A 26,427-nucleotide genomic window follows, 5' to 3' on the forward strand; every position below is an offset into this window, starting at 1 on the left:
CGGCAGAATTTACACTGGCTTTCAAAGGCCAGACTAGAAAGGAAAATACCATGTGAGGCCAGGGTGGGGTAGTAGTCAGAATGTTTCTCCTTCTGACACAGTGTAAGGTCTCCCCAGGAGGATTAAATTTTCCTGGTGACTTTTTTCTTCCATAAAACCTCCAGGGGAGAAGGAATTTGCAATCTGTATCTTTCAAAGCCTGTTCACTGCTCATCCCCTTACTCTGTCCTATCCCACACCCCACTCCTGTATACACATAATCTGAGTCTTTTCCAAGTTAAAATTAGATGCCACCAATGCCAGGGAACTCAAGATATCTCCAGGAGACCCAATTTTACCTTTGTTTTCAAGGTTTCTGTTAGGAGAACAGTTATTATGGTCTTAATAATATAGTAATAGTCATGTTAGTCTTATCCTGATAATATGGGTTCTTATATTTATGTCGTTGATATTAATACAGCATTGCATTATATAATAATAGCAATATGGCATCAACAATATTCATCAAACTTAATACTATACAATTTAACCATATATTAATAATTATTAGTCTCCCAGGTGTTCCAGTCTTTCCGAAGGACCTTTAATACATTATCTAAGTCAGCCCTCACCATATGAGAACGAGACCCCCAATCCCAGTTAACACAAGAAAATGGAGGCTGGGGAGGAGAACAGTTTGCCAGAGGTTTCAGAATTAACAGGAAGGAGGTACCTGGGTGACTCAGTTGGTTGAACCCAACTCTTGGTTTTGGCTCAGGTCATGATCTCAGGGTTGTGAGGTCGAGCCCCTCAAGAGCCCCAAGCTGCGCTCTGCACACATCAGGAAGTCAGCTTCTCCCTCTTCCTCTGCCCCTCCCCCAGCTGGTGCATGCGCACTCTTTCTTTCTCCCAAATTAAACTGAATTGAACTGAAATGAAATGAATAATAATTTTTTTTTTTTTTTTTTAAGCGCATAGGGAGGTCTGGGACCCAACCCATACCTGGCTGCTGGCCCACACTGGGCGCTAAGCAGCCTTCTTCACACTGTGCTTGTGCAGAGACTCGTCCTCACTTTTCTCATCTGACATTCGGATGACACAGATACTACCTACATCACAGAGCTGCCAGGGTTAAATGCGGTAATGTGTGTGAAGTCTTTAGGAAGCTGTGTAACTCACAGTAAGCCCTCAATAAATGCTATTATGTGATCCAACAGCACTTATCAAAATTGATTCTTCTTCTAAGTATTTTTTTTCACTTAAAGTATTATCTTTATATTTTTCCTTGTTAGTTAGGAGCAGTTCTTTCTCTTTTTGTGTACGATTTACAGTAAGATAGTAAATTCTATTTTTTTACTGGTACAGTCTGAGCTGCAAATAATTTTCAGAAAGTGATTTTACTATAAAAATTTTAATTGGCTTTTTTCCTTCCTGAATGTCAGTCACATCATTTGTGTCTGCTTCATAGTGAAACACTTCTCCCAAGCTTAAGAAACAAGTCATACCTAGAAATCCTGCAAAAATGCCAGTTTCCATGGCAACCAAAAATAAGCAGACATGAAAAATGCCAAATGTAATCAATCAATGCCTTTGAGTTTTCTTTGGGTTCTGTGGATTCCTTCAAGTGATGGACAAGAAAGCCAGTGTTTGTTTGTATTTGTTTTTATCTTCAGTCTGGAATATATTTTTCATACACCTGTATTTTCATTTTTTTTCTTTTTCATTCATCTCCAGTCTAGACCCAAAAGATTAGTGTTTATAATTTGAGAGAAATGACAAGATCACAAAATGAAGCAGTACCTGTAATGTGGGACAGGTGAGGAGAGGTAGAGTGAGAAACAGAAACAGGAGCTGGGGGTGTCCAACCAAATCTTCTGAGAGCAGGAAAGGTGAAGCTGAGATGTTGGGGTTTTATTCAGCAACATAAAGGAGCCCTGGGTGATTTTTGAGCACATAAATTGGGTCAGAACTGGGCTTTCTTAGGGCACTTGGGTGGTACAGTTGGTTAAGCATCTGCCTCTTGGTTTTGGCTCAGGTGATGATCTCGGGATGGTGAGATTGAGCCCAGGGTTGGCTCCATACTCTGTGGAGCCTATTTGGGACTCTCGCTCCCTTCCCCTCTACCCTATCCCTCCCCCATGCTTGTTCTCTCTCAAAAAAAAAAAAAAAATACTGGGGTTTACTAGGAGAAATATCACCATCATGAAAGCCTGCCTTATTCAACACACAAGAACCCTAGAGCAAAGCTGTCCAGGAGAAATGTAATATAGTCCACAAAGGCAAGGCATGTATGTGATTTTTAAATTTCTTGTAACCACAATTTTAAAATATAAAAAAGAAATCATTAGTTTATTAACATACTGTATTCAATTCATCCAAAATATTATAATTTTAACTTGTAATCAATATAAAAATTATTGCTGAGGTTTTTACATTCTGGTGTGTATTTTCATTTAGAGTAAGTCTCGGTTCAGACTTGGGATATTCCAGGTACTCTGTGTAGCCAGTGATCACTGTATTGAACAGCACAGGTCTAGAGCATATGTAATAATAAGCGTCCAGGAAGGGACCCTGGCCGAAGCTGGAGGCAAGATCAAAGACAGTCATTGAAGGATGCCTGGCTTTTTATTTTCCCAAGTCTCCTTGTGCCCTGAGTTCTTTTAGAATATCCAGTGTGGTAGTAATTGCTATGCCTTTAAAATAAAATATTCATAGATTTCCATGTGGACTTAGAAAATCCAGTTCTAGCCAAAGGTAGGTACTATTAAGGTAAGTAAAATCTCACACGCTTTCCATTATAATTACAAGAATCTCAGTAAGGAGTTTGAATCTTAACATTTTTTAACTGGAGAGGCTCTTCACGATTTTTTTCATGAAACTTTCCTATTTTGCAAATGGCAGAGACCCAGTTTCACTGAACTGGATATTACTCCCAGGGTTCCTTAATTCTTCCTTTTTTCCAGGTTGCTGTGTGTGTGTGTGGAGAGAGAGAGAGAGAGAGAGAGAGAGAGAGTGTAATTCTGTGGTACACGACAGAGACAGGAACAAAGACAGTACAAATGAAGAGGGGGAGGAAGACGATAGTAAAGAACATTTGCTGAGAGGCTTCTCCAAGCCACACATGCCAGGTCCCCCCCCACCCCCCGATCTACTGAATCAGAGCCAGACTCAGCCAGTTTAAGGTAGTGCCATGGCTAATCTATAAGGAGACCCACATTATCAACGGAAGTGAAGCAAAACAGAAGATTTTGTTAACCAAAATACCCGAAAGGTCTAAATGTTAGAAGGAATACTTTATTAAACTGCTTGGACGGTTAGTTGGTGGGAGGAGCAGGAGAGGTTGCTGAGTGGGGCAGGGAAGGACACAAAGGGACAGCCGTGGAGCATGCAGAAGTAACAGCCACCAGACCCCTTGAACAGAGAGGTGGCCCAATGAACCACAGTGTTTGGGGCTGGTGTGTGTTTATGCCTAATGTTTGTTGGTAGAACCAAGTTGCCAAAGAAAAAAGGTGAGGTTGAGGACATGTCAGTTGGTTTCTTTTCTCCATTACAGCAGCCAAAACAGAAGGGAGAAATAGGAGAAATATTTATAATATCACTTTGGGCACCACTTTATTAGTCTAATGATAATTCTGAGCTCTGAACTGTCCTAAGATGCCCACATGTATTAGCTTACACCTAGCCAGGGATGTGTTCTAAAAAGCTCTGCAGGTGATCTGTTCTGAACTTCTCCCCACCAAGGTGAAAACCGTTATAGCACTGTGCCCTAATTTTAATGTGCATACGATCACCTGGGGACTTGTTAAAATGCACGTCCTGGTTGTAGGTCTGGAGAGGAGCCCTGGATTCTGCATTTCTGACAAGCTTCTGGGCGATGCCTGTGTTGGTTATCTGCAGACCACAGATGGATAGTGAGGGCCCCAAACCTCAGATACTGTCTGCACCAAATAATACAAGCATCTCCAGGTATCTCCTCCTTCCTATACTGTCTTCCCAGCTCTGGGGCCTGTGGTTCCCTTCCCTCTGAGCACTCAGTGACTGGACAAGAAAAGGTGAGGAATTGGGAGAGCCCAGGCCTCTGAGCTACAGGCCTGCTCAGGAGCCCACCTTCCCTTTGAGGCTCACCTCGTTTCATCCTTTCGCCTCTCTGCCCTTAGGTGTCTAAGCTTGAAAGAGAGAAGACTCAAGAAGCAAAGAGGATCCGTGAGCTGGAGCAGCGCAAGCACACGGTCCTGGTGACAGAACTCAAAGCCAAGCTCCATGAGGAGAAGATGAAGGAGCTGCAGGCTGTGAGGGAGAATCTCATCAAGCAGCATGAGCAAGAAATGTCAAGGACAGTGAAGCTGCGGGATGGAGAGATCCAGAGGCTCAAGTCAGCCCTGTGTGCTCTCCGGGACGGCAGCAGTGACAAAGTAAGGACAGCGCTCACCATTGAGGCCCGGGAGGAGGCCCGGAAGCTGTTTGATGCCGAGCGCCTTAAGCTCTTACAGGAAATTGCGGACCTGAAAACTGCCAAGAAGCAGGTGGACGAGGCTCTAAGCAATATGATCCAGGCGGATAAGATCAAGGCCGGCGACCTTAGGAGTGAGCACCAGTCCCACCAGGAAGCCATCTCCAAGATCAAGTGGGAATCAGAGCGGGACATTCGGAGGCTGGTCAGTAACCCAGGGCAGCACGTCGGCACACAACCATTCTCTCCCCAGGTTTTAGAATGCCATGGGTATGCTTCTACGGGTGTATCTCATGAGCGGATTATAAATAGTGCTCACCTCCTGTCTAGCACTGACCAAAATACAAGATAAGTCCGTAGGTAGGTAGGTAAGTAGATAAATGGATAGATAAGCCAAGCCAAAATTGGAATTGTAAAATGTAGAAAACATGGGAATCACCTTTCTCATAACAATTGGCTTCTTTCAGCCATATATGGAGAGTATCTTTTCAATGACTCCTATTTTCTTGAATGTCTATAAAAATATTCTAAATTATGAGCTCTTCTAAAATTAACATGTTTTGTGAGCTTTCTATTTATAAAATGCCACTGGCTTTTTACAGGACTGGGGAAAGTTTCTGTGGCTTTCAAGGTATCTGAAATGGCAGCCGCTGAGAGCATCCTGAGTGATTCACCTGTCTTCTTTCCAGGAACTGTGTCTGAAAACAAGAAATAGAGCCATAAGAACCCTGGTCATTTTTAAAACAGATCTTCTTTCTCAAAATAAATAAGAGTCATTCAAAACAGTGGCCACTATAATTTTTAAACTGTTCCTAAGTACTTTATTTGCTATTGCCAATTTCCAAGACTTATTTCAAGCCTATAGAGTTGAATCTTTCTTTTTAATATGTATGGCCAAAAACCACATTGGTCTCTCACTATACCTGAAAATAAAATAAATGTAACTATTTGTTTTATTTTATTTCATTATTCATTATTTCATTTATTCATTATATTATTTTATTTCAATTATTTGGAATCCATAATGTCCTAAGTTGACCACGTCCAATTATTTTAGAAGAAACATTTACATGCGTCTATACTCAGAATGTTTAGCATTAGTTTTATCTTAGTCCTGTCTTATCAAATTACCCCTCACCTGTTAGAATGCACTTTATGCTTCTCCAACAATAATACTTTCTGGCCGCCTGGCTGACTCGTTTGGTGGAGCATGCGACTCTTGATCTCAGGGTTGTGAGTCCAAGCCCCAAGAGAGTACTTTAAAATCTTTAAAAATAATACTATTTTCTTAGGAAAACTACACTTCCCTTTTGTGTCCGCCAATTCTAAGCAATTATTTTGTAAGAACTCCAGTTATGTTCCTTGGACCATATCTCTAGGATCTCGATTTTAAGTAAAAGTGGTTACCATAGAATATTTTGAAAGCTAAATGTGTCGTTTTCTTTGTACTACAATATAGGGTGACCGTAAAATGTTACCTTTGCCACCCTTTCCAAATTCTTTGCAATTCATTCTATTGCCCTGGTTGACAATAAAAACCAAACACAGTGCAGAAGCTTTGGTCTCTGCCTTGCCTTTGGTTTTTGAAATGACAGCAGTTGATGAAGAAAGAACCAGGACTATGTCTGGAGTCAGCAGGTGGGTAAATGAAAAGGATGCTGTACACCTATTTGTGTTTGTTGATGGTTTTCAATATAAAATCTGGAAGTATATTCACTTGTTGATCTGTAGTTTCTTCTCTGACTTCCTTTCACCAGCATACTGCTAAAGTAGACGATGCATTCTCTCTTAGTAACAATGTAAAATCTAAGCTACCTTAAGAGTGCTTAAAAAACTGGGTGCAAACAGAATAACATGGGAAGTTTTCAATAGTGCAGATGTACTTACTTTTTCTTCTTGTTCTGTTACTATCCTTACACCCAGATCCATTTTTTTGGAACTGGAAGGGAGAGAAATGAAAGCCATTCTGTTTAGAAAATTTATCCAGGGAATTCTGGTAGACACCCCTTCCCATCTAAAAACTAGAATTTTGGAAGATTTTCAGTATTCTGAAGCCTGAGTCTATGCTTAAAATCACTATGCAATAGAGACTCATCGACACTGATTACTGGATATTCTAAAGAAAACTACTTTGGAAAGTGCAGGAAGGGGAAGGGTAATGTTGGGATCATTACTGCATAGCCTGTTAGAATGGGCTCTGGAGTCAGAAGACTGAACTTAAAATCTGGTTTCACTACTTATTAACTATAGGATTATGACAAAGTTGGAAACCCTTTGGGTCCTCAATTATCATCTGTAAAATGGTGATAACAAAATTTGTGTGATAGAATTGTTATAAGAGGAGATAAGGTGTATAAAGTTCTGAGGATAGTGCCTTGAATGTTGTAAAAAATCAATAAATTTTAGTAATGATGTGGGATGTGGCCATGATCAGATGATTATATGGGAAGTTTGGGAGTGATTCCCAGCAAGTTCATTTAGGTAGGGTACATAGAACCAACTAGGAGCACGGAGGCGTGGAACCATGGTAAACTGTAAATGACATCGTAGATGACAGGTCTAACAAATGAATGTACTACCTAGTTAAGAAAAACACTGGATTCAAATCTTCTACAAGGAGGTAGAAACTAAAAACAGTGCTTTCATTCTGGAATTAAAGGACAGTGTTTGACTACTCATCAAGTTATCATTTGATATCACAGGACCATGCAAAATTTAGCCCCATGTCCTTCCAATATTGATCTAAAATGTAATCCTGTAACTGAGAGGCAGGAGCTTGCAGATAGTTACCTGGGGAAAAATGGGACTATGCATCAATTTTTTTTCCAAATATATACATAGGCATATTTATATAAGGAACATAGCAAAGAAAGATTTACACAAAGTGATTTGTTATAAACAAGGAGACATTTTTATAAAGAGAATAGTATAATATAATATATATTAAATGTCTCTATCCTATCTCCATTTTAAAGATTTTATTTATTTATTTGACAGAGAGAAATCACAAGTAGATGGAGAGGCAGGCAGAGAGAGAGAGAGGGAAGCAGGCTCCCTGCTGAGCAGAGAGCCCGATACGGGACTCGATCCCAGGACCCTGAGATCATGACCTGAGCCGAAGGCAGCGGCTTAACCCACTGAGCCACCCAGGCGCCCCCCTATCTCCATTTTAAATATTCTCATGAAATATAATAAAACGAGAAGAAAGATTTTGCCTGATGGCTATGCTTTCTTCAGAAATTGTTTAAAGTCATTAACTTCACTAGCCCTCACCAGGAATGGCACAAATTTTTCAGTCCAATGAAGCTCCTGATCAGTTGTTATCAAATGCTTGTGGCCTTTAGTTGATAAATAATTCTGAGACCATGCTGAGACTTAACAGAAGTGAGTGTTGGGGTCCATAAATATGTCCCACAGATATAGGAGGGGAAACAGTGGCTAATATTACCAGATGTTTCCCATTCCTCTTCTTGTCCCGACCATGGTTTTCTCTGATGGTAATAAAATGGTTGCATTAGCTGTTTGTTCAATGGAAAGATCCACCTAACACGAACCATGTTCCAAATTCACTCCTGAATTCACTCCACATTTGCCACCTGAATGCAAACATACTGGCCTTAGGAACTGACTAGTGTCCTGGAAAGTCTGCAGCTTTGTCAGCAGAAAATGACCTTAATGCATGCTGCTGTTTAGAGGCTATTCCTCCAAACAGGAAGGAACATCAAAAATTGTCCTGGGAAACACTGTAATAGAATATTGAGTATCTGTCTTTATTAACACAAATGACCCGTTTTATTTTGTTTTATTTTACAAATGACCCATTTTAAAGTTAGCCTCTCCTTTCTAAATCCAACCAACCTAGACTATTTCAAACAATATATTGAACTAAAGCATCTACACAGGATATACCAGAGAGAAAATTTACTTCTCTTTGATGCCTCATTATCCGAGGTTAGCCTTTCATTACACAGTGTTGCCTTCTCTTGTTCATAAATTCGGTATACCTGTACAGTCATAATTTTTTCCCATAACAATCAAAGGAAAGAAGTTAAACTCCTACCATTGTAAAAATGCATTTTTTTTTTTACAACATTGTTAAATAAAATGTCCTGGGTGTCATTTAATTCAGATGGATGAGATTAAAGCCAAGGACAGGATCATCTTTTCCCTGGAAAAGGAACTGGAGACCCAAACTGGCTATGTACAGAAACTGCAGCTGCAGAAGGAGGCATTGGATGAACAGCTCTTTCTGGTCAAGGAGGCTGAGTGTAACATGAGCAGTCCGAAACGAGAGATTCCGGGAAGAGCAGGAGACGGCTCTGAGCACTGCGGCAGCCCTGTAAGTCTGTCTGAGCTGAACAAAGAACTCAGGAGTCATCTTTTATTTAGCTCCCAAGTTTTACTTTTCACTTAAGCTCTTTTCCTGTTTGCTACAAAGAAATCAATTCTACCTCCTCCGATAAAACCAGCTAGTATCTTGGGAACAGGGTTTTCTAAACCCATAGATAACAAAGTGGTCTACCCTGCATTAGCAGATCACAAGAGAATTACAGGTCTTTTTAAATCTTTCATAGAATTTTTCTACCCATGTGATACCTTTGCAAACTTCAGCCTATTATAAGAGTCATAAATTAGGTGAAACTCTTGCCAAGACTGGTAATTTTCCCTTGGGTGAACCATTGGGTTGGAAATTGGCGAAGCTGGTTGTCATCTACATGAGTCAAACTGTGTGACTGTATAAAAAACTAAACAGTTTAAATCATCCTCTGAAAGCTTCTAGTCTGATTGAACTTCTCATTTATTACCCTGGATTTTGATCATTTTATAGGAGAAATTATTTTAAGAACTGCAGCCAGAGAAATCAGCTTGTATATAGTTTGCTTTCATAACTTATACCTTTCAAATTATGTAGCTGCTAAAAAGATGAAAATGTATTATTTAGGAACAGAGATAGGTTCCAAAGTAGTACTTAGAACCAAGTAATGAATAATTTATGAATTGGTATTCAGGATATATATATCCCTGTAGGTGGCGGAACCAGGATTTAGCAGATGTAAGTTTCAGTTCTATCCCTGACATTTACCTGCAGTGCAGCAAAATTGTCTAGAGAATGGGCTCTAGAGTCAGACTCTGTAGTTCAAATTCTGGATCTTCCACTTACCGTGTGACCTCAAGCAAATCATTTTCCTGCTCAGAGTTTCCTCATCTGTAAAAGAGACGCATTAATGGGCTATATGGCTGGTCAGAGGTCTGGAAGAAATGGTCTGTAAAATGTTGAGCATGGTGTCTGGTTCATAGTTAGCATTCAATAAATATTAATTATTGATCTATTGATAGTAGCCGCAAGACCTTGAATGAATTATGACCTCCCTGAATCTTCACTGTTCTGCTAAATCCTCTAGGATTTTATGAATCTGGAGATTAAATGTGTGGGAAACTGGTTTGTCAACAGTACAGCACTATCAAAGTGTAAGAGGATAATGGAATTGAAAGTCTGTAATGGTCTTATGGATGCTAGATCATGGAATCAGTCCATGAGAGCCATGTGTAAAGTGATCCATGGCTATTATGACAGTGGGGACGCCAGTAGCTCTGGGCAAAGTGTACCAACAAAGGCATGAAGGTAATACACCAACCTTCTCACTCTGACCTTTTTCTCCATGAGTATGTAGGAATTTTCAAAGCCCAGCCCTATCTTCTATTCTTTGGCCAAGTATGATAGGACATTTGTCCTAACTGTAGGAAACAATGTGCAGCCTTGACTTAAGAAATGCTCCTTGAACCTCACGAAGTCATGAATGATCTTAGTCTCAGAGATCACAAATCTGAGAGGCTCATCCAACCATCTACCAGTCACCCTGCCAGGAGTCAGGGCTCCAGAGAGTATCTGCCACATGGAATTCATTTTCAGTTTCAATCAGGCCTGGTCTTCAACCCAAGCAGTGAATATCAAGGGTTAGAAGACAGTAAATATTTACTCTTCTCTGAATACAGAACATTTTACTCTCACCTTGTAAGCCAGATGAAAGGAACCAAACCTCTTACTTTTATGAGTGGAATTCCTGAATGTTGTGAAAAGTGTTATGGAAGAAATACCCATTTTAATTTCCATGCATAGGATTTGAGAAGAAATCAGAAGAGAATAGCTGAATTGAATGCCACTATAAGAAAATTAGAAGACAGGAACACCCTGCTTGGAGATGAACGAAACGAACTGGTGAGTTCTGCCCAGAATTACTTGTTTATTTATTTGGTGAATTTCTTAAGCGTTTTGTTAAAGAAAATTTATAAGATGTTGTGGAAATATAACATAATAAAGACAAGTACACAGATAATAAAGGTCCAGTTTAATAAACATGCCCAAAGAAATACACCCATACTTGCACCACTCGAATGAGTACCTGGAAGATTACCAGTGCCTCAGAGCCTCCCTCTCTTGGGAATTCTACCAGTCACATCCTTCCAGAACTAATCCTCACTGAATTCTGTCACTGTAGACGTGCATCACCATTTTTTAAATGTTTCGTAAATGGCATCCTACAGTAATCACTCTTCTGTGTTTGGCTTCTTTGCCCAGCATTACATTTGTGGAAGTCACTCACTGTATTACATGTGTCCACTCATTCATTTTCTTACTCTATTGTATTCAGGTAATACACCACAGTATATTTCCTCTTCGATTATTAATGGGCATTTATAGTGTTTCTTAGCAGTTTCAATATTAGTAGTGCTGCTGCATGTCTTTGGTGAGAAAATGGGTTCATTTCTGCTGAGAACTTACCAAGGAGCAGAATGGCTGGGTTGTAGGGTGTGCATGTGGTCAGCCTTAGTACTGGTTGCTGGGTCTCCACAGTTGTGAGAACAGTTGCATTCCTGTATTCCTAATCTCCCGCCAATGTGGGAGACTTGGCAGTTTCTTCCCGGCTTTGCCAACATGCACAGATCGTTGATCATCTTAGTAAGTATGGTGGGTATGAGCAATATTCTGATTGTAGGATTTTGATTTTTACTTTCCTTAATAAGGAGGTTGAGTGAATTATCAAATACCTTTTGGCTTTTGGGGTGTCGTTGTGTGATTTGCCCTTTGTTTTTCATAAAATTTTCTTTTGTGTTGCCTTTATTTTCTTATTAATATTAGGAATTCTTTATATCATTTTTGTATATTTGTATTTAAAATATTCTGCTCTGGGGACACCTGGGTGGCTCAGTCGGTTAAGTGTCTGACTCTTGGTCTCAGCTTAGGTCGTGATCTCAGGGTGTTGAGATCGGGCCCGTGTCAGGCTCCAGCCTCAGCATGGAGTCTGCCAGAGATTCCTTCTCTTTCTCCCTCTGCCCTTTCCCCATGCTCTCTCATGCTGTCTCTCTCTCTCTCACACACACACAAATAAATCTTAAAAAAAAAAAAAAATCCTGCTCTGTGCCTTACATTGTACTTTTTTTTTTTTTTAAGATTTTATTTATTTGACAGATCACAAGTACGCAGAGAGGCAGGCAGGTAGGGGGCGGGGAGAAGCAGGCTCCCCGCTGAGCAGAGAGCCTGATGTGGGGCTGGATCCCAGGACCCTGGGATCATGACCTGAGCCAGAGGCTTTAACCCACTGAGCCACCCAGGTGCCCCACATTGTACATTCTTAATGGTAGTTCTTGATACAAAGAAGTTATAATTTCAGCATTTTGTTTTTTCCAAATATATACATTTTAAGTCGTAAGTCTCTAAGCATGACTAGCTTCATCCCATACATTTTTTATGTCATAATGTATTGTTATTTCAAAATCTTTTCTAATATATGATTTCTTCTTCAACCCATGGTTTACTTAGCACCGTAAGGCTTAACTTCTAAATATTTGGAGATTTTTGAGTTATCTCTCTACTAATGATTTCTACCTTAATTCCATTGTAGTCAGAGAATATACTTTATATTATTTCTTTTTTTTAAGTTGAAGTACAGTTGACACGCAATGTTACATTAGTCAGTAATACTTTGTATCATTTCATTCTTTTTTTTTTTTAATATTTTATTTATTTATTTGACAGATAGATCACAAGTAGGCAGAGAGGCAGGCAGAGAGAGGAAGGGAAGCAGGCTCCCTGCTAGGCAGAGAACCCGATGCGGGGCTCGATCCCAGAACCCTGGGACCATGACCTGAGCCGAAAGCAGAGGCTTTAACCCACTGAGCCACCCAGGTGCCCCCATTTCATTCTTTAAAAACTTGTTGAAATCTACTTTTTGATGGTAACATACTGTCAATTTTAGAAACATTCCATGTTCTCATAAAAAGAAGGTACACTTTGCAATCATTGCAAGGGTTTTGAGTTAAGTTCATTAGTAGTCTTGTTTAAAATCTCCTATATCTTTATACTTCTTCTGTGTGCTTCTTCTCCCAACAGATTTGTCCATATCTATTCTTAGTTTTGTCGAGTTTGCTTTATATATATATTTGAAGTTATATTACTAGGTACATGTAAATTAAGATTTATTAAATGTTTGCATCCTGATTTTTTTTTTTTTTATCTTTAGTAATACTTCTTGACTTAAAGTCTTGGTGTGATGTCAGTTGCACTATATCGGATATTTTCTTTTGGTGGTTTCATGAAATATTGACTTTCACACTTTATAATATTTAAGTTATATCTTTTAAAAGGAACTTTTTTTTTTAGGTACTTTGGGTTATGCTTACTAATGTATGGTATGATAGAATTACTGATATCTCCTTTTACATGTGTTTTTCTTCATCTTCTGTAAATAGCATCTACTAAGTAAATTTAACTGTTTAAAACCCTTGTCATTGACCTTCAGAAAAGAGACGAAGTTTAAAATAGTGAACCTAGTGGAATAATTTTTTGTCCTTGTATATGTTTCATATTTAATATAGTTTCTTCAGGCACTGAAATTCGAATCTGAGGATTAAATGAGGTTATGAAAAATTTTGGCCTTTGATATAAAATGGGTTTCCAAATGGCAGTTAGGATACAGTTGGGAAGTACTGTTTTAGAATCCCACAAGCAGCTGTTTCAAATATTTATAGGTAGCTAATTCTCCTACTCCAGTACTTCCGAAAACGTTAAATTCTCAAAAACAAGAGTGAGTACTTTAAACAGTCTCGTCAGATGATTCTGATTGATAGACCCCACCACTTTCCTTGCTAAAGTACCCCTCCCCCAATACATAGTCATTCAGAAACATTAGTATAAAGTCACTGAACTAAGCACAGGAACTTTCACATGAAAATAGAAATTGTTATGTATAGAGGAACCATAAAATATGTCATCCAAATGAGAGTTTTAAGTGTAAAAGGGAGTTTTGAGAGTAAAAGGGGGGGGGGACTATTAACAATTACCCCAAGAGAGCATTCATAAAATTAGACCAGTGGTTCTCAGCTAGAGGCAGTTTTGGCAGTATCTGGAGACATTTTTGATTGTCACAATTGGGAGGATGTTACCAGCATCTAACGGGCAGAGGCCAGGGATGCTGCTAAACATTCTACAATGCAGGACATCTCCTCATGACAAAAAAATATCTAGCCCAGAATGTCTAGAGTGCAGACATTGAGAAACCCTGCCTTAGACTAACTAGCAAACCAGAATATGGTCACTCTTAATTATGGGTGAGTAAGAATATAATCATACTTTTCCTAAGCTCGGTGAGAATGAAATATTCTTAAACACAAATATCAATAAAGTTTTGAGAGTATTTTTTTTTTCCTCAGTAACATTTTCTTAAAAATAAACATCCTTGGGGCATCTGGCTGGCTTAGAAGAACATGAGCCTCCTGCTCTTGGGGTTATGAGTTCAAGCCCCACATTGGGTGTAGAGATTACAAAAAAAAAACAAAAACAAACAAAAAAAAACTTTAAAAAATGAATGAACAGCCTTAGTACCGTTTTAGGAGTCTTAGCAACATCTCTCATGGGAAGAACTGGTTTTGGTGACAACCAGGCTTGGGTTTGGGTCCTGGTTGCACTATTTAGTGACTTGTGATTCACTTCACACTAGCTGCTTTATCTCTTTGAGCCAGTGAGGGGTCATTGCAGGCCTGGGGAGAGGTCTGAGCAGCATGAGATGGGGGCTGAGTGTGCAGGATAACTGGGCTGGAGGAATCAAGGGCGAGCAAGGCATGCAATTGCTCTTCCTGAGCATTTCCAAAAGCAGAACCTTGGCCACACCTCCTTGAAGGTAATACTTGGTATAGAGTTGTGAATACTCTGATGGCAAACCATTAGAGGAAACTGAAAACAAAGCAGTCAGGCTGTTAAATGAAGGATGGACATGGTCAGTTCTGAGACACAGAGAGAAGCAGACCAAGGTGGCCCCGGGGTAGGTTTCACCCCTGTCAGTTCAGTCCTTCTGCCCCCACATCCACTCCAGCACAAGAGACAAATTATAACTTATGTCTTCCCAGTTAAAACGTGTGCGGGAAACCGAGAAACAATGTAAACCTCTTCTGGAAAGGAACAAGTGCCTCGCCAAGAGGAACGATGAGCTGATGGTGTCTTTGCAACGCATGGAAGAGAAGCTAAAAGCTGTTACTAAGGAAAATTCAGAAATGGTGTGTATCACAGACTCTGCAAGACTGCAACTTCCCTCTTTATGTTACACCACTAACCTGACTTACTGCTCTTTCTGAGTTTGTTTTTAAAATACAATGCTATTCATGAAAGTTGGGGTTTTTCCCTGTGTAAACAAGGAACCTTAAAGGAAGAAAGCAAGAGAAAGTTGCTGGCTCTGAATTTAAAGGGGTTTCTAAATTTGCAGAATGGTAGGAGTGCTTCGGGATCTGCATACTTTCCAAAATCTTCCCAATAGAGAAGCAAACTTTCAACATAGCTCCTCAGCCACAGAGACTTCCTTCCAAGAATTTCACTAACGTGCTCTTTATAGAACTGTACGATGGGTGCACTCATCTTCTGAGACATTGCGTAATAGTTGAGAAATAGATGCTACCACTTGAATTATGTATGGACGGTGATAAGCTCATGCACTCTTAACAGACTTACAGCACAACTATCGAGATCTTCAGACATCCCTGATGATTTTCACATGTAGAAAATACAATATACTTCAGGGTTTTCGTTGATGGCATCTGTGAAGCTGAGCAATTTTCACATTTAGCTGGAGCCTCATAAAGTTTCTATAGATATTTTATGTGAACTGTTCAAGTTTGGGAATTTTAAAGTCTCTACCTATTCTTTCTTCTTTTCTAATCCAGAGAGAAAAAATAACATCCCACCCACCCTTAAAGAAATTAAAATCTCTGAATGACCTCGATCAAGCTAATGAAGAACAAGAGACAGAGTTTTTAAAACTTCAAGTCATTGAGCAGCAGAACATTATTGATGAGCTCACAAGGGTAGGTCTTGATGAACCTATAAACTCTAAGCTGTTTCCAAGGGCAAGTAGCTGAGAAATCAATATACACTGGAAGTACTTAATAATTTCCGATTAGCCCCAAAGGCCCACATTTATATATTCAATACATAAGTAGGTTGAAGAGCCTCTACTCCCAAAATAGTTCATATTATTAAACTGTTTTATACATTTTCAGATATAATCTTTTGTTAACTAGTTTGGTAATACAAATAGTGGCTGCAGAACACCCTAAAAGAACTTCCAAATGCATCGTCATGTGAGTAGGTAGGTAGTGTGGGTATACCTTATAATTGCATTCCAGTATCAAGATTCTGAGGCTCAGAGATTAAATATTTGGCCAACAATAACAGGATCATATGCCTCTTATTTCCCAACATTTAATTCAGTGTCTAGCACATAGGTACAGTTTAATATTTGTTGAATGAACCTCTGTCGAAGCACTTTTCACTCTGCCCTGAACACCACACACAAACTTCCAGTGTGGGTACAGGGAGTCCAGTGCAGAAGGTGACATCATAATTGCGTGACAGAGTGGAAATTTCAGTCCTGATCTTCTGACCATGACCTCAGTGCCTGTAGAGCTGTTATTACTCCCATTTACATCTGGTCAAGGCCTGTTTTGCCAGCAGCAGTGGACTAAGACCTTCAGACGCCTTTCAGTTTCCTCTTTGCCTCTCTGTCTTTATTCCGTTATTGTTATCTCTGGTCACTCTCACTTCAGGACCAAGCCAAGGGCCAGAGAGTTGAAGAACCAGCAATTGGGATTGGAGGGGCGGTTAGGCAAGTGTCTCCAGAGTAAGGCGAGCAAGCTGATTTATTGCTGTTGAGGGGAGAAAAGATAATTTCAGGTTATAACTATTTGTGGTTTATCCTTTTAAAATCATCTATGTTGAGTTAAAAGGCATATACTGTATTAGAGTAATCTAAGTATAAATTTTCAAAAGTTTCAGATATATTGAGGTTTTTATAATAAAAATATTTTTACATGGCAAGAAATCCTAAAGGTTAAGTTCACTGGCATAAACGAGATCATGTATTAAATATGGCCTTCTAAACAGTGTGCCTCTTACTTCACATCCACATCCTTAATTTCTAGAAAATCCCAGAATCACTCAGCCATACTTTTTTTGACTTCGAGTATCTGAACTTAAGCTAAAAGTTTCTTAAAGGAATTTGATGTGTTGGGGTGCCTGGGTGGCTCAGTGGGTTAAGCCTCTGCCTTTGGCTCAGGTCATGATCCCAACGTCGTGGGATCAAGCCCCACATTGGGCTCCCTGCTCAGCAGGGAGTCTGCTTCTCCCTCTCCCTCTTTCTACTGCTGCCTACTTGTGCTCTCTCTCTGTCTCTCTGTCAAATACATAAATAAAATATTTTTTAAAAAAGGGAATTTGATGTGTTCATGTACATTATCCAGACTTTCAGGGAAACTAAGTGTCACTTATTTAATCTACCTTTAAATTTGTACAGTAAATATGTGGGGTACTTAGTGGATGAGCACCAAATTCCCAGGATATCTCCATCCACAGCAACAATGAATCAAGAAATCAATGGGGGGGGGAATAGATTGTGATTTCTAGATATTCTTTGAGTTTCCCAGAACATTCCAACTACAACACCCCCCCCAAAAAACCCCACTAGATTACTCTAACCCAATAGACACTCTGTTCCCATCTTCAGAGGCTACAGGTGAGAATGAGAGTCTGAGACAGCTTGCTATGCCTTTCAACTGATTAAATGAAAAGAATAAAGTTTATGCAAAATAGCACTTTTTTAATACTTACATAGAAAGTAATTTTGGGTTTGAGAAAACTGAAAAATTGTGCTTTGGGAAAATATGAGTATTTTCAGAGCTACTTGATCTTCAAGTATAACAAAGGATTCTGGTGAAGAAGACAGTGTACTTCCTTATTGGGAGGCTCTCAGATCCACATAGATTATCAGGAAAAGTTGTAGTGTATTTTTACTTAAAAAATATGTAAGTAGCAGGGGAGCTGACTTAATTGGTTAAGCAACCAACTCTTGGTTTCCACTCAGTTCCTGATCTCAGCATCATGAGATCAAGCCCAACACACCCAGTGTGAAGCCTGTTTGAGATTCTTTCCCCTCCGTCTTCCTCTCCCTTGCTCCTTTCCCTACTTGTGCGTTCTCTCTCTCTCTCTCTCTCTTAAATAAATAAATAAAATCTTTAAAAAGATCTGTAAGTAGCAAACCTTAAAATTGCCAAAATTATAAAACACAATCTTATTTTAAATAGAAAGGCATAATGCTTCAGGGGAAAACCAACTCTATAATTGTGGGGGGTGGGGTGCGGACCACCTAGAAGGAAACATGTACCAACTCAACATCTGAGTTCTTCATCTGTTTTCCAGGACCGAGAAAAGCTCATCCGTAGGAGAAAACATAGAAGAAGTTCCAAGCCAATTAAGGTAATGGGAAAACTAGGTTATCAGGCTTTTGCCACAAGCTCTGTGAGAGAAGTGAGGCTTGCCAAGGAATCTTCCTGCAAAGATATGATAAATCAAATGTTCCTAAACTGCAGCAAGCCATCGGCTCTATTTGCTAGAAGAAAATCTCTTAATAGTTCTTAGAAGTCCAAAAATTATTACATTATGGATTTTAACCTTTAAGGTTTGCTTTATTATGACTTTATCTGAGAGAATAAGGCACTAGGTTTGATGGTAGAAGGCATTATCTGACAAGCTGGAGAGTCAGACTCCCAAGAATATGCAAGAGATACACATGATTTAATGCCTCCTGGTGAAGAACATTAGCGTCTCATACTCACCCTGTAATTATTAGTATATTTTTATTATTCTCTTGAAGAGTAATATTGATACTAGTTTGATTTTATTATTCCATTGGATATGGATACTTTACTTGGATACTATTCTGAGAATGATTACTAGAAATGGTACACTCAGTCCACCCATATCTGTACAGTCTCTTATAATCCACAGAGTTTTGTTAATTTGTTTATTTGTTTTATTTTGTTTTGATCAAGTACGTTATTTGATTTGGATATGAGATTGGATGGTAAGACTTACAATTTGATAATCCCAAATAGGTGCCTGGACTTTAAATATCTTGATTATATTTTAAGTACTGGAAAGAGCAAATCATATAAACTCCTCATGATATAAAATGTAATGTAAAATAGGCTCCAATGTTTCTATGAAGAGACCAAAATATCCATGATATTCCATTCCTCAAAAACATCATAAATGAAACAAAAGGAGACACACTTTTATAGGAATTATTGTGTTCATTCCCAGAGTGTTTATTTCCTCCAAGAAGCACTAAAGGACCCCTGTCTTCTGTGTCCTTTTGCACTTATGCTGGTTGATGGTGCCCTGATAATATGTTGACTTTACCCACTTCTAGTTGTGTCAGTAAATATGTACTTTCCCTCCTCTAGAGGCCTGTTTTGGATCCATTTATTGGCTATGATGAGGACTCCATGGATTCAGAGACCTCATCCATGGCCTCGTTTAGAACTGACCGAACACCAGCTACTCCTGATGATGACTTAGATGAAGTAAGCTTTTCCACTTCTCCAGTCTTCTGTGATATTATCACCAAATCTTTCATTTAAAATGGAGAGAAAGCATTGCATTTCTTATATCCTATCTGAGCTGTGCAAAATGATCACACAATAGTTCCATTTTTACTTTGTTACCTCTTGGAAAATAGCTTTGCCAATGTCATGTAACCCTTTTACGACTTGTCTAAAATTCTGTTCTGTAAGTTGAAGACTTTTTTCAAACTTAAAAGTTACTATCCCAAATTCTTCTCACAAGGAAGGTGAGGACCGAGGAAGAGGCTTAGAAGAACAAGCTTCTAGATACAGTTGAGGACAGGGTTTAGCAAAGTGTGCTTTGTAGACTGCCGTTGTCAGAATCATCTAGGGTGGTTCAATCACAGTGAAAATTCCTGGACTCTACTACACACCTCCTGATTCAGGATCTTACGGGTAGAACCCCCAAATCTGCATTTTTCACAAAGCTCCTTAGTGATTATATTATGCTCTGAAGTTTGAGACCTACAGCTGTGAAAGTATGTATATATATTTTTTATTATTTTTTTATTTTTAAATTTTTTATAAACATATAATATATTTTTATCCCCAGGGGTACAGGTCTGTGAATTGCCAGGTTTACACACTTCACAGCACTCACCATAGCACATACCCTCCCCAGTGTCCATAACCCCACCTACCTTTCTTCCAACCCCCTCCCCCCAGCAACCCTCAGTTTGTTTTGTGAGATTAAGAGTCATTTACGGTTTGTCTCCCTCCCAATCCCATCTTGTGTGAAAGTATATTTTTAAGTTTATCTCAAGATCAATCAAGAAATGTTGCATATGGATGTATGGAAAAGAACTGAGATTAAAACTCTATCATTTCCTCCCATTCAAATCCAAAAGCTAGGTGTAACTTCTCATTTGGATCCAAAATTGACTGTAATCCAAACCAAAAGAGTAACCAATCATCAGATATGTATAAATAAACAAACGCCTCATATTAACAAACATTAAGTATTTATGTGATGTCCATCTTGAAAGTACTACAGTGTTTATGTCTATGTACATACTTTAAAATTAAGAATCAAATCACAGGGACGCCTGGCTGGCTCAGTTGGTTAAGCAGCTGCCTTCGGCTCGGGTCATGATCCCAGTGTCCTGGGATCGAGTCCCACATCGGGCTCCTTGCTTGGCAGGGAGCCTGCTTCTCCCTCTGCCTCTGCCTGCCTCTCTGTCTACCTGTGCTCGCTCTTTCTCCCTCTCTCTCTGACAAATAAATAAATAAAATCTTTAAAAAAAAAAAAAAGAATCAGATCACAGGGGGGGAAAAAAAAAAAGCAAAGAAAAGAAAATCACAGGGTGCCTGGGTGGCTCAGTTGGTTAAGTGTCTGCCTCTTGATTTCGGCTCAGGTCATGATCTCAGGGTCGTGAGATTAAGCCCCATCTCAGACTCTGCACTGGGTGTGGAGCCGGTTTGGGATTCTTTATCTCCCTCTCCCACTCCCCCACATAAAACTTACTTGTGGAGCATAAGGAATAACACAGAGGATATTGGGAGATGGAGAGGAGAAGTGAGTTGGGGGAAATCGGAGGGAGAGACAAACCATGAGACTATGGACTCTGAGAAACAAACTGAAGGTTTTGGAGGGGAGGGTGGATGGGTGAGCCTGGTGGTAGGTATTAAGGGAGGGCACGTATTGCATGGAGCACTGAGTGTGGTGCATAAGCAATGAATCTTGGAACACTGAAAAAAAAATAAAATAAAATTACACACACAAAAAAGAATAAAATTACACTGAATCCCATATCAAACAGTTATTTACTTCTCTTTATAAAGTGGACAAATGTTAGTGTTTCACATTGAACACAGGACCCAACATAACCTAATTATTTTTTGGCTTTTTTTGTAACCTCAAGAGTTTAGCAGCTGAGGAATCTGAGCTACGATTTCGACAATTAACAAAAGAGTATCAGGCCCTCCAAAGAGCATATGCCCTCCTGCAGGAGCAGACTGGAGGTATCATCGATGCTGAAAGGGAAGCCAAGGTCAGTATACATCTGGGGAGAGGGCTCTGAATTGACTTGCAGCAGTCGTAACATAAAAGTACCATGCACATAAAAATATCAGTAGGATAGCTTTCCCTGTATCTTCTCCACTGCGGCTTTTGAACTGTTTTATCTTTTATGTCAACAAACCTTGCATCTAGAGACATTAGAACCAACTTAGATCGATGCTTTTGTTCCTTTAAAGATAGTAGTTCTTATTCTTGCTATTTGAAAGCTTATATTTTCAAAGCTAGGCAATATTGAATTTTGATAATCCATTTTTTTTTTACCTCCTTGCTTGGAAAAAATACTTCTGTGGTTAGCCACTTTCTTCTCTTGGTTAATAAGTGCACAGCATTACATTGACAACTTCCAAAGAATTTTCACTGACAATATCTCATTTAATTTTTATGACACCACCCTAAGGCAGGTGTTTTATAAAAGGTGAGTTCGAGGCTCTGAGGGGTTAACTAAATTGCCCAAGATCCCATATCTAATTAATAGAAAACTTGGATTGGATTCCACCTAAAATCTTGCTGGGTCACATGTTCCTTCCATTACATCACGACTGCCTCTCATAAGCTTATTTAAAAAAAAAAAAAAAAGCCACATACACACAATACTAATACTTAAAATTTTGTGAGTGCAGTGTGGCAGGCTTGGTTGTAAGCAGTTTCCATACATCATCTGATGCAATCCTCAAACAACCCTATGAGTTAGATGCTATTCTTAGCTATGTCCTTTTTATAGGAGAGGAGATAATAGCTTAGTAGGAGTTAAATGTAGATTAGCTAGGTTGAAACTAGGATATATAGCTCAGTTAGATGAAAGCTAGGGTATCAACCTCATGTTTCTGAGTTCACAATCCTAACCACCAGTACCATAACTGCCTCATAGATTAATTCACATGGGACAAAAAGGATTATGCTCACCCAGTGATTTTATCCTATTTCCCAGTTTAAAGGGTATGGAGTATGCTGTGGAATGTTGTAGGACCTACTTGTAGTTGTTTAATGGGACAGGATAGATATTATAGTTGTGTATTTTTAAATTGTAACATACCTACGTACACATGCATATTTATACATAAATGAATATAAACATTTTTAAAAAACACTGAGGGGGCACCTTGGTGGCTCAGTGGGTTAAAGCCTCTGCCTTCGGCTCAGGTCATGATCCCAGGGTTCTGGGATCGAGCCCTGCATCAGGCTCTCTGCTCAGTGGGGAGACTGCTCCCTCCCCCCGCCTACTTGTGATCTCTGTCAAATAAATAATAAATAAAATATTTTAAAAATAAATTAAGTAAATTAAAAAACACTGTGATTTGAAGTAGATAGGCAGGCAATCATTAGAAAGGGATGTATGTGTGTTCCTTCGTGTTTATTCCCTAATACGTAATAGTTGTGGTTTTCATGATTAGCATGTATAAAGCATTCTCAAAACATAGGGTTGGCTAATTAAGATAATGGTATACATCTTATTTTTTGAAGAGGTGATGATGTAGAAACCTGCTTCCCCCTCTCTCTGCCTGCCTCTCTGCCTACTTGTGTTCTCTCTCTCTGTCAAATACATACATAAAATCTTTAGATAAATAAATAAAGGTTTAGTGTTATTTCTGGCCATGAAAGTCAAAGAAACTTAACCATTCTCAGCAAAATAGTCTAAAACAAATCAAGATGTTAAAAAAAGAGTAATAGAGTAAACTGAGAGAAAGTAGAAATGCAAGAATAAGGGTGCCTGGGTGGCTCAGTTGGTTAAGTGTCCCAACTCTTATTTTGGCTCAGGTCATGATCTCAGGGTCGTGAGATCAAGCCCTGCATCAGGCTCTGCTCTCAGCACGATGTCTGCTTGAGATTCTCTCTCTCCCTCTGCCCTCACCCACTCTAGATTACATGCCCCCTGTCTCTAAATAAATAAGTAAAATATTTTAAAAAAAAGAAAATGCAAAAATAGATAACATAGATGAATGAGTATCATGAAAATAAAAGATGTAATCATTTTGATAAAAGAGAAAAATAGATTGTAGTCCATTCTCAATTAAAGTTAAAATAATTAGTGAAATTAAGTTTGGGATTTTTTTATTCCTTTTTTTTTTTAAAAGATTTTATTTGTTTATTTGACAGAGAGAGATCACAAGTAGATGGAGAGGCAGGCAGAGAGAGAGAGAGAGGGAAGCAGGCTCCCTGCCGAGCAGAGAGCCCGATGTGGGACTCGATCCAAGGACCCTGAGATCATGACCTGAGCCGAAGGCAGCGGCTTAACCCACTGAGCCACCCAGGTGCCCAAGTTTGGGATTTTTTTAATCTGATAAAGTTAAATATAATGTTCAACAGTCCAAAGATATATTCTCCTCCCAATGAAGAATAAGAAAAGGAGGGGCACATGGCTGGCTCAGTCATAGCATGCAATTCTTGATCTCAGGATTGTGAGTTCAAGCCCCACATTGGGTATAGAGATTACTTTTTTTTTTTTTTTTTTTTTTTAATTTGACAGAGATCACAAGTAGGCAGAGAGGCAGGCAGAGAAAGAGAGGAGGAAGCAGGCTCTCTGTTTAGCAGGGGCTCAATCCCAGGACCCTGGGATCATGACCAGAGCCGAAGGCAGAGGCCTTAACCCACTGAGCCACCCAGGTGCCCCAAGAGATTATTTTTAAGAAAGGAAGAACTGGGCAGGGGGGACGAGGGCAGGGCACCTGGGTGGCTCAGTCAGTTAAACATCCATTGCTTGATTTCGGCTCAGGTCATGTTGTCAGGGTTGTGAGATCGAGCCCCCCCTTTCAGGCTCCTCAATGGGGAGTCTGCTTGAGGTTCTCTCTCTCCCTCTCCCTTTGTTCCTCCCTACCTTCTCTCCCCTTAAAAAAGAAGGAATGAAGGAAGGAAGAAAAAGGATCCCTTCCAATGCTGACTTTATTCCACATTATACTAAAGAACCTATCAAGATCTTAAGATAAGTAAAAAATATATGTATGGGCAAAAAACAAAGAACCCACTAATTTTTCATAGAAAATAAGGTCCTATGTAGGAAGAAGACAAGAGAATCTGAAAACAAATGAAGTTAAGGTTGCTCCATAGAAGATCAGTGTCCAAAAATGCTGATACACATACTCATCCCACATACACATCATTCATACATACATACATCTGGATCTGGATCTAGATTTAGATTTAGGGCACAAAGTTGGCTCTGAAAGAATGGCAAGTTTTGGGAGAGGCAAAGAGGGAGAAGGCTTTCCAGAAGAGGAATTATTCAAGTAAGAGAGAAATGTAGGGTTAAAAGGTATATTTAGGAAATGAGATCACCAGCAGATCAGGGGTAAACTCTGTTGATGAGTGGTGGGGGAAAGACCGCAAATATAACGGGAGTTCTCACGTCTCACCTGAAGACTTTGAATTTTAACCTGGTGGTAAAAGGAACCATGTTAAGTTTTAGGCAAGAATTTAGATCCTAAAGATAGTTTTAAAAGGTTCTTTGGTCATAGACATTTTTTTTTCTCCCTTGTTGAGCTCTGATGAAGAAACATAAGGCGGGGGGAAGTATTGAGTTACCGTTTATTTTACTTACTGAGTTCTGGAATTTTGATTTCACTAGGCTCAAGAACAGCTGCAAGCAGAGGTGCTAAGGTATAAAGCCAAAATTGAAGATCTGGAAGCGACTCTGGCTCAGAAAGGGCAGGTAGGCATTCGGTTGCTGGCTTTTCTGCACATGCAAACAATTCAGTCCGACCGTCCTCTAGCCCCTGTGCATGGGCCATACCCAGGACACGGCTTGGCTCTCCACAGTGACCTTTCTCAAACTGTGTCAGAATGTTCAACTCGATGTTTCTGTCCCTGGTGTTTTTCTGGCCAGAGTGTGAACCCCGCTACAACATGAATGAGGTTGGGCAAGAAAGAGAAGGCCAGAGGAAGAGGAGTCCTGTACTTATAGCATAGAGTGGTCGCAAGCTGCTGAGACAAAGACCCGCCTCTCTTTGCCTCTATGCTACATTTATGGTTCTGCATTTTAATGTTTTCCATCCATATGTATCTAGCCTGTGTGCATTCTGACCCTTTTCACTTTTTGCCTGTGTGGTCACTTCTGAGTCCCCGGAAGGCTGGTCCTGGATTATTCAGTCTGAAAAAGTTAGAGATTAGTGAGTGTCGATGAAAAGGGGGTGAAATTTTCCTGGCAACTTTGGCCCCGATGTCTTTTGAGGAAGGAGCTGATAACAAGGGGTGGGTGTCATTTACCAGCCATCAGCAGGCCACCAACCTGGGTGAGAAGACGACTCTGGCCAAGTGGTTTGACGACAGACACCCTCTTGTGCCACTCTGAAATGCTGACTGCGCAATATTCTTTGTCAAACAGGACTCACACTGGGTAGAAGATAAACAACTTTTCATTAAGAGAAACCAGGAGCTTTTAGAAAAGGTATGTTGGGCGCAACACCCTAGTGGGGCAGAGGAGAAAATGATGAGAGATCCAGGAGCAGCAGGGGGTCCTCTCAGGAGTGGCACCGGGGCTGGGGAAGGGGAGGCTTTTCCGGCGCTGCGCTCTCCTCTGCTGCGTGCTCAACTGCATTCCTGTCACCGCCATCACCATCAGTTAGTGGCCCGTGTGCATGGCTCTGTGCTGGCGTTGTGCCAACTTGAGGGGATGTGATCCCGAAGCCTATTGATTTGTTGACCATATATATATATATACATATATATATATATGTATATGTATATATATACTGTTCGTGTACTGTACATACACACACACACACACACACAGGTGCACACATACTATGTGGTTGTCCATCTACAAAAAGCACACTACAAATGGGACTTGTTATTTTGTGCAAGGCATGACAGAATATGACTCCAAGACCACGCTGCAACCCAGAATAGACTGTGTTCTCACTTTTAATCGTTTTGCTAATCTTGGCTATTTATATACATATACATACATATATATATATTTTTTTAAATGGGAGAATATTTTAAAAGATGTATCTAAGGCACAAAACAGCATGTCCAGGAGGTTGCTCAACAAATCAAGATGCAAAAGCATGGTGTAGGCCCAGTAGATAAACTGATTTGTCTC

General features: G+C 39.7%; 1 protein-coding gene across 10 annotated transcripts in view; it reads left to right on the forward strand.

The window, feature by feature from the left end:
• The window catches only part of JAKMIP2 (janus kinase and microtubule interacting protein 2), a 167,138-nt gene that overhangs the window by 103,414 nt on the left and 37,297 nt on the right, over positions 1-26,427 (forward strand). For 7 of the 10 annotated variants that reach the window (XM_044224897.1, XM_044224879.1, XM_044224918.1 and 4 more), the window contains 10 exons: positions 4,137-4,634; positions 8,559-8,768; positions 10,548-10,646; positions 14,831-14,977; positions 15,638-15,778; positions 18,168-18,224; positions 19,214-19,333; positions 21,235-21,363; positions 24,952-25,035; positions 25,708-25,770. In XM_044224897.1, coding sequence (XP_044080832.1) covers positions 4,137-4,634; positions 8,559-8,768; positions 10,548-10,646; positions 14,831-14,977; positions 15,638-15,778; positions 18,168-18,224; positions 19,214-19,333; positions 21,235-21,363; positions 24,952-25,035; positions 25,708-25,770 — 1,548 coding nt within the window. The remainder of the gene's footprint in view (positions 1-4,136; positions 4,635-8,558; positions 8,769-10,547; positions 10,647-14,830; positions 14,978-15,637; positions 15,779-18,167; positions 18,225-19,213; positions 19,334-21,234; positions 21,364-24,951; positions 25,036-25,707; positions 25,771-26,427) is intronic. The other 3 variants (XM_044224903.1, XM_044224936.1, XM_044224945.1) reach the window with 1 other exon arrangement.

This window comes from Neovison vison, chromosome 1 (genome assembly GCF_020171115.1).
Source record: "Neovison vison isolate M4711 chromosome 1, ASM_NN_V1, whole genome shotgun sequence".
Classification (NCBI taxonomy): Eukaryota; Metazoa; Chordata; class Mammalia; order Carnivora; family Mustelidae; genus Neogale; species Neogale vison.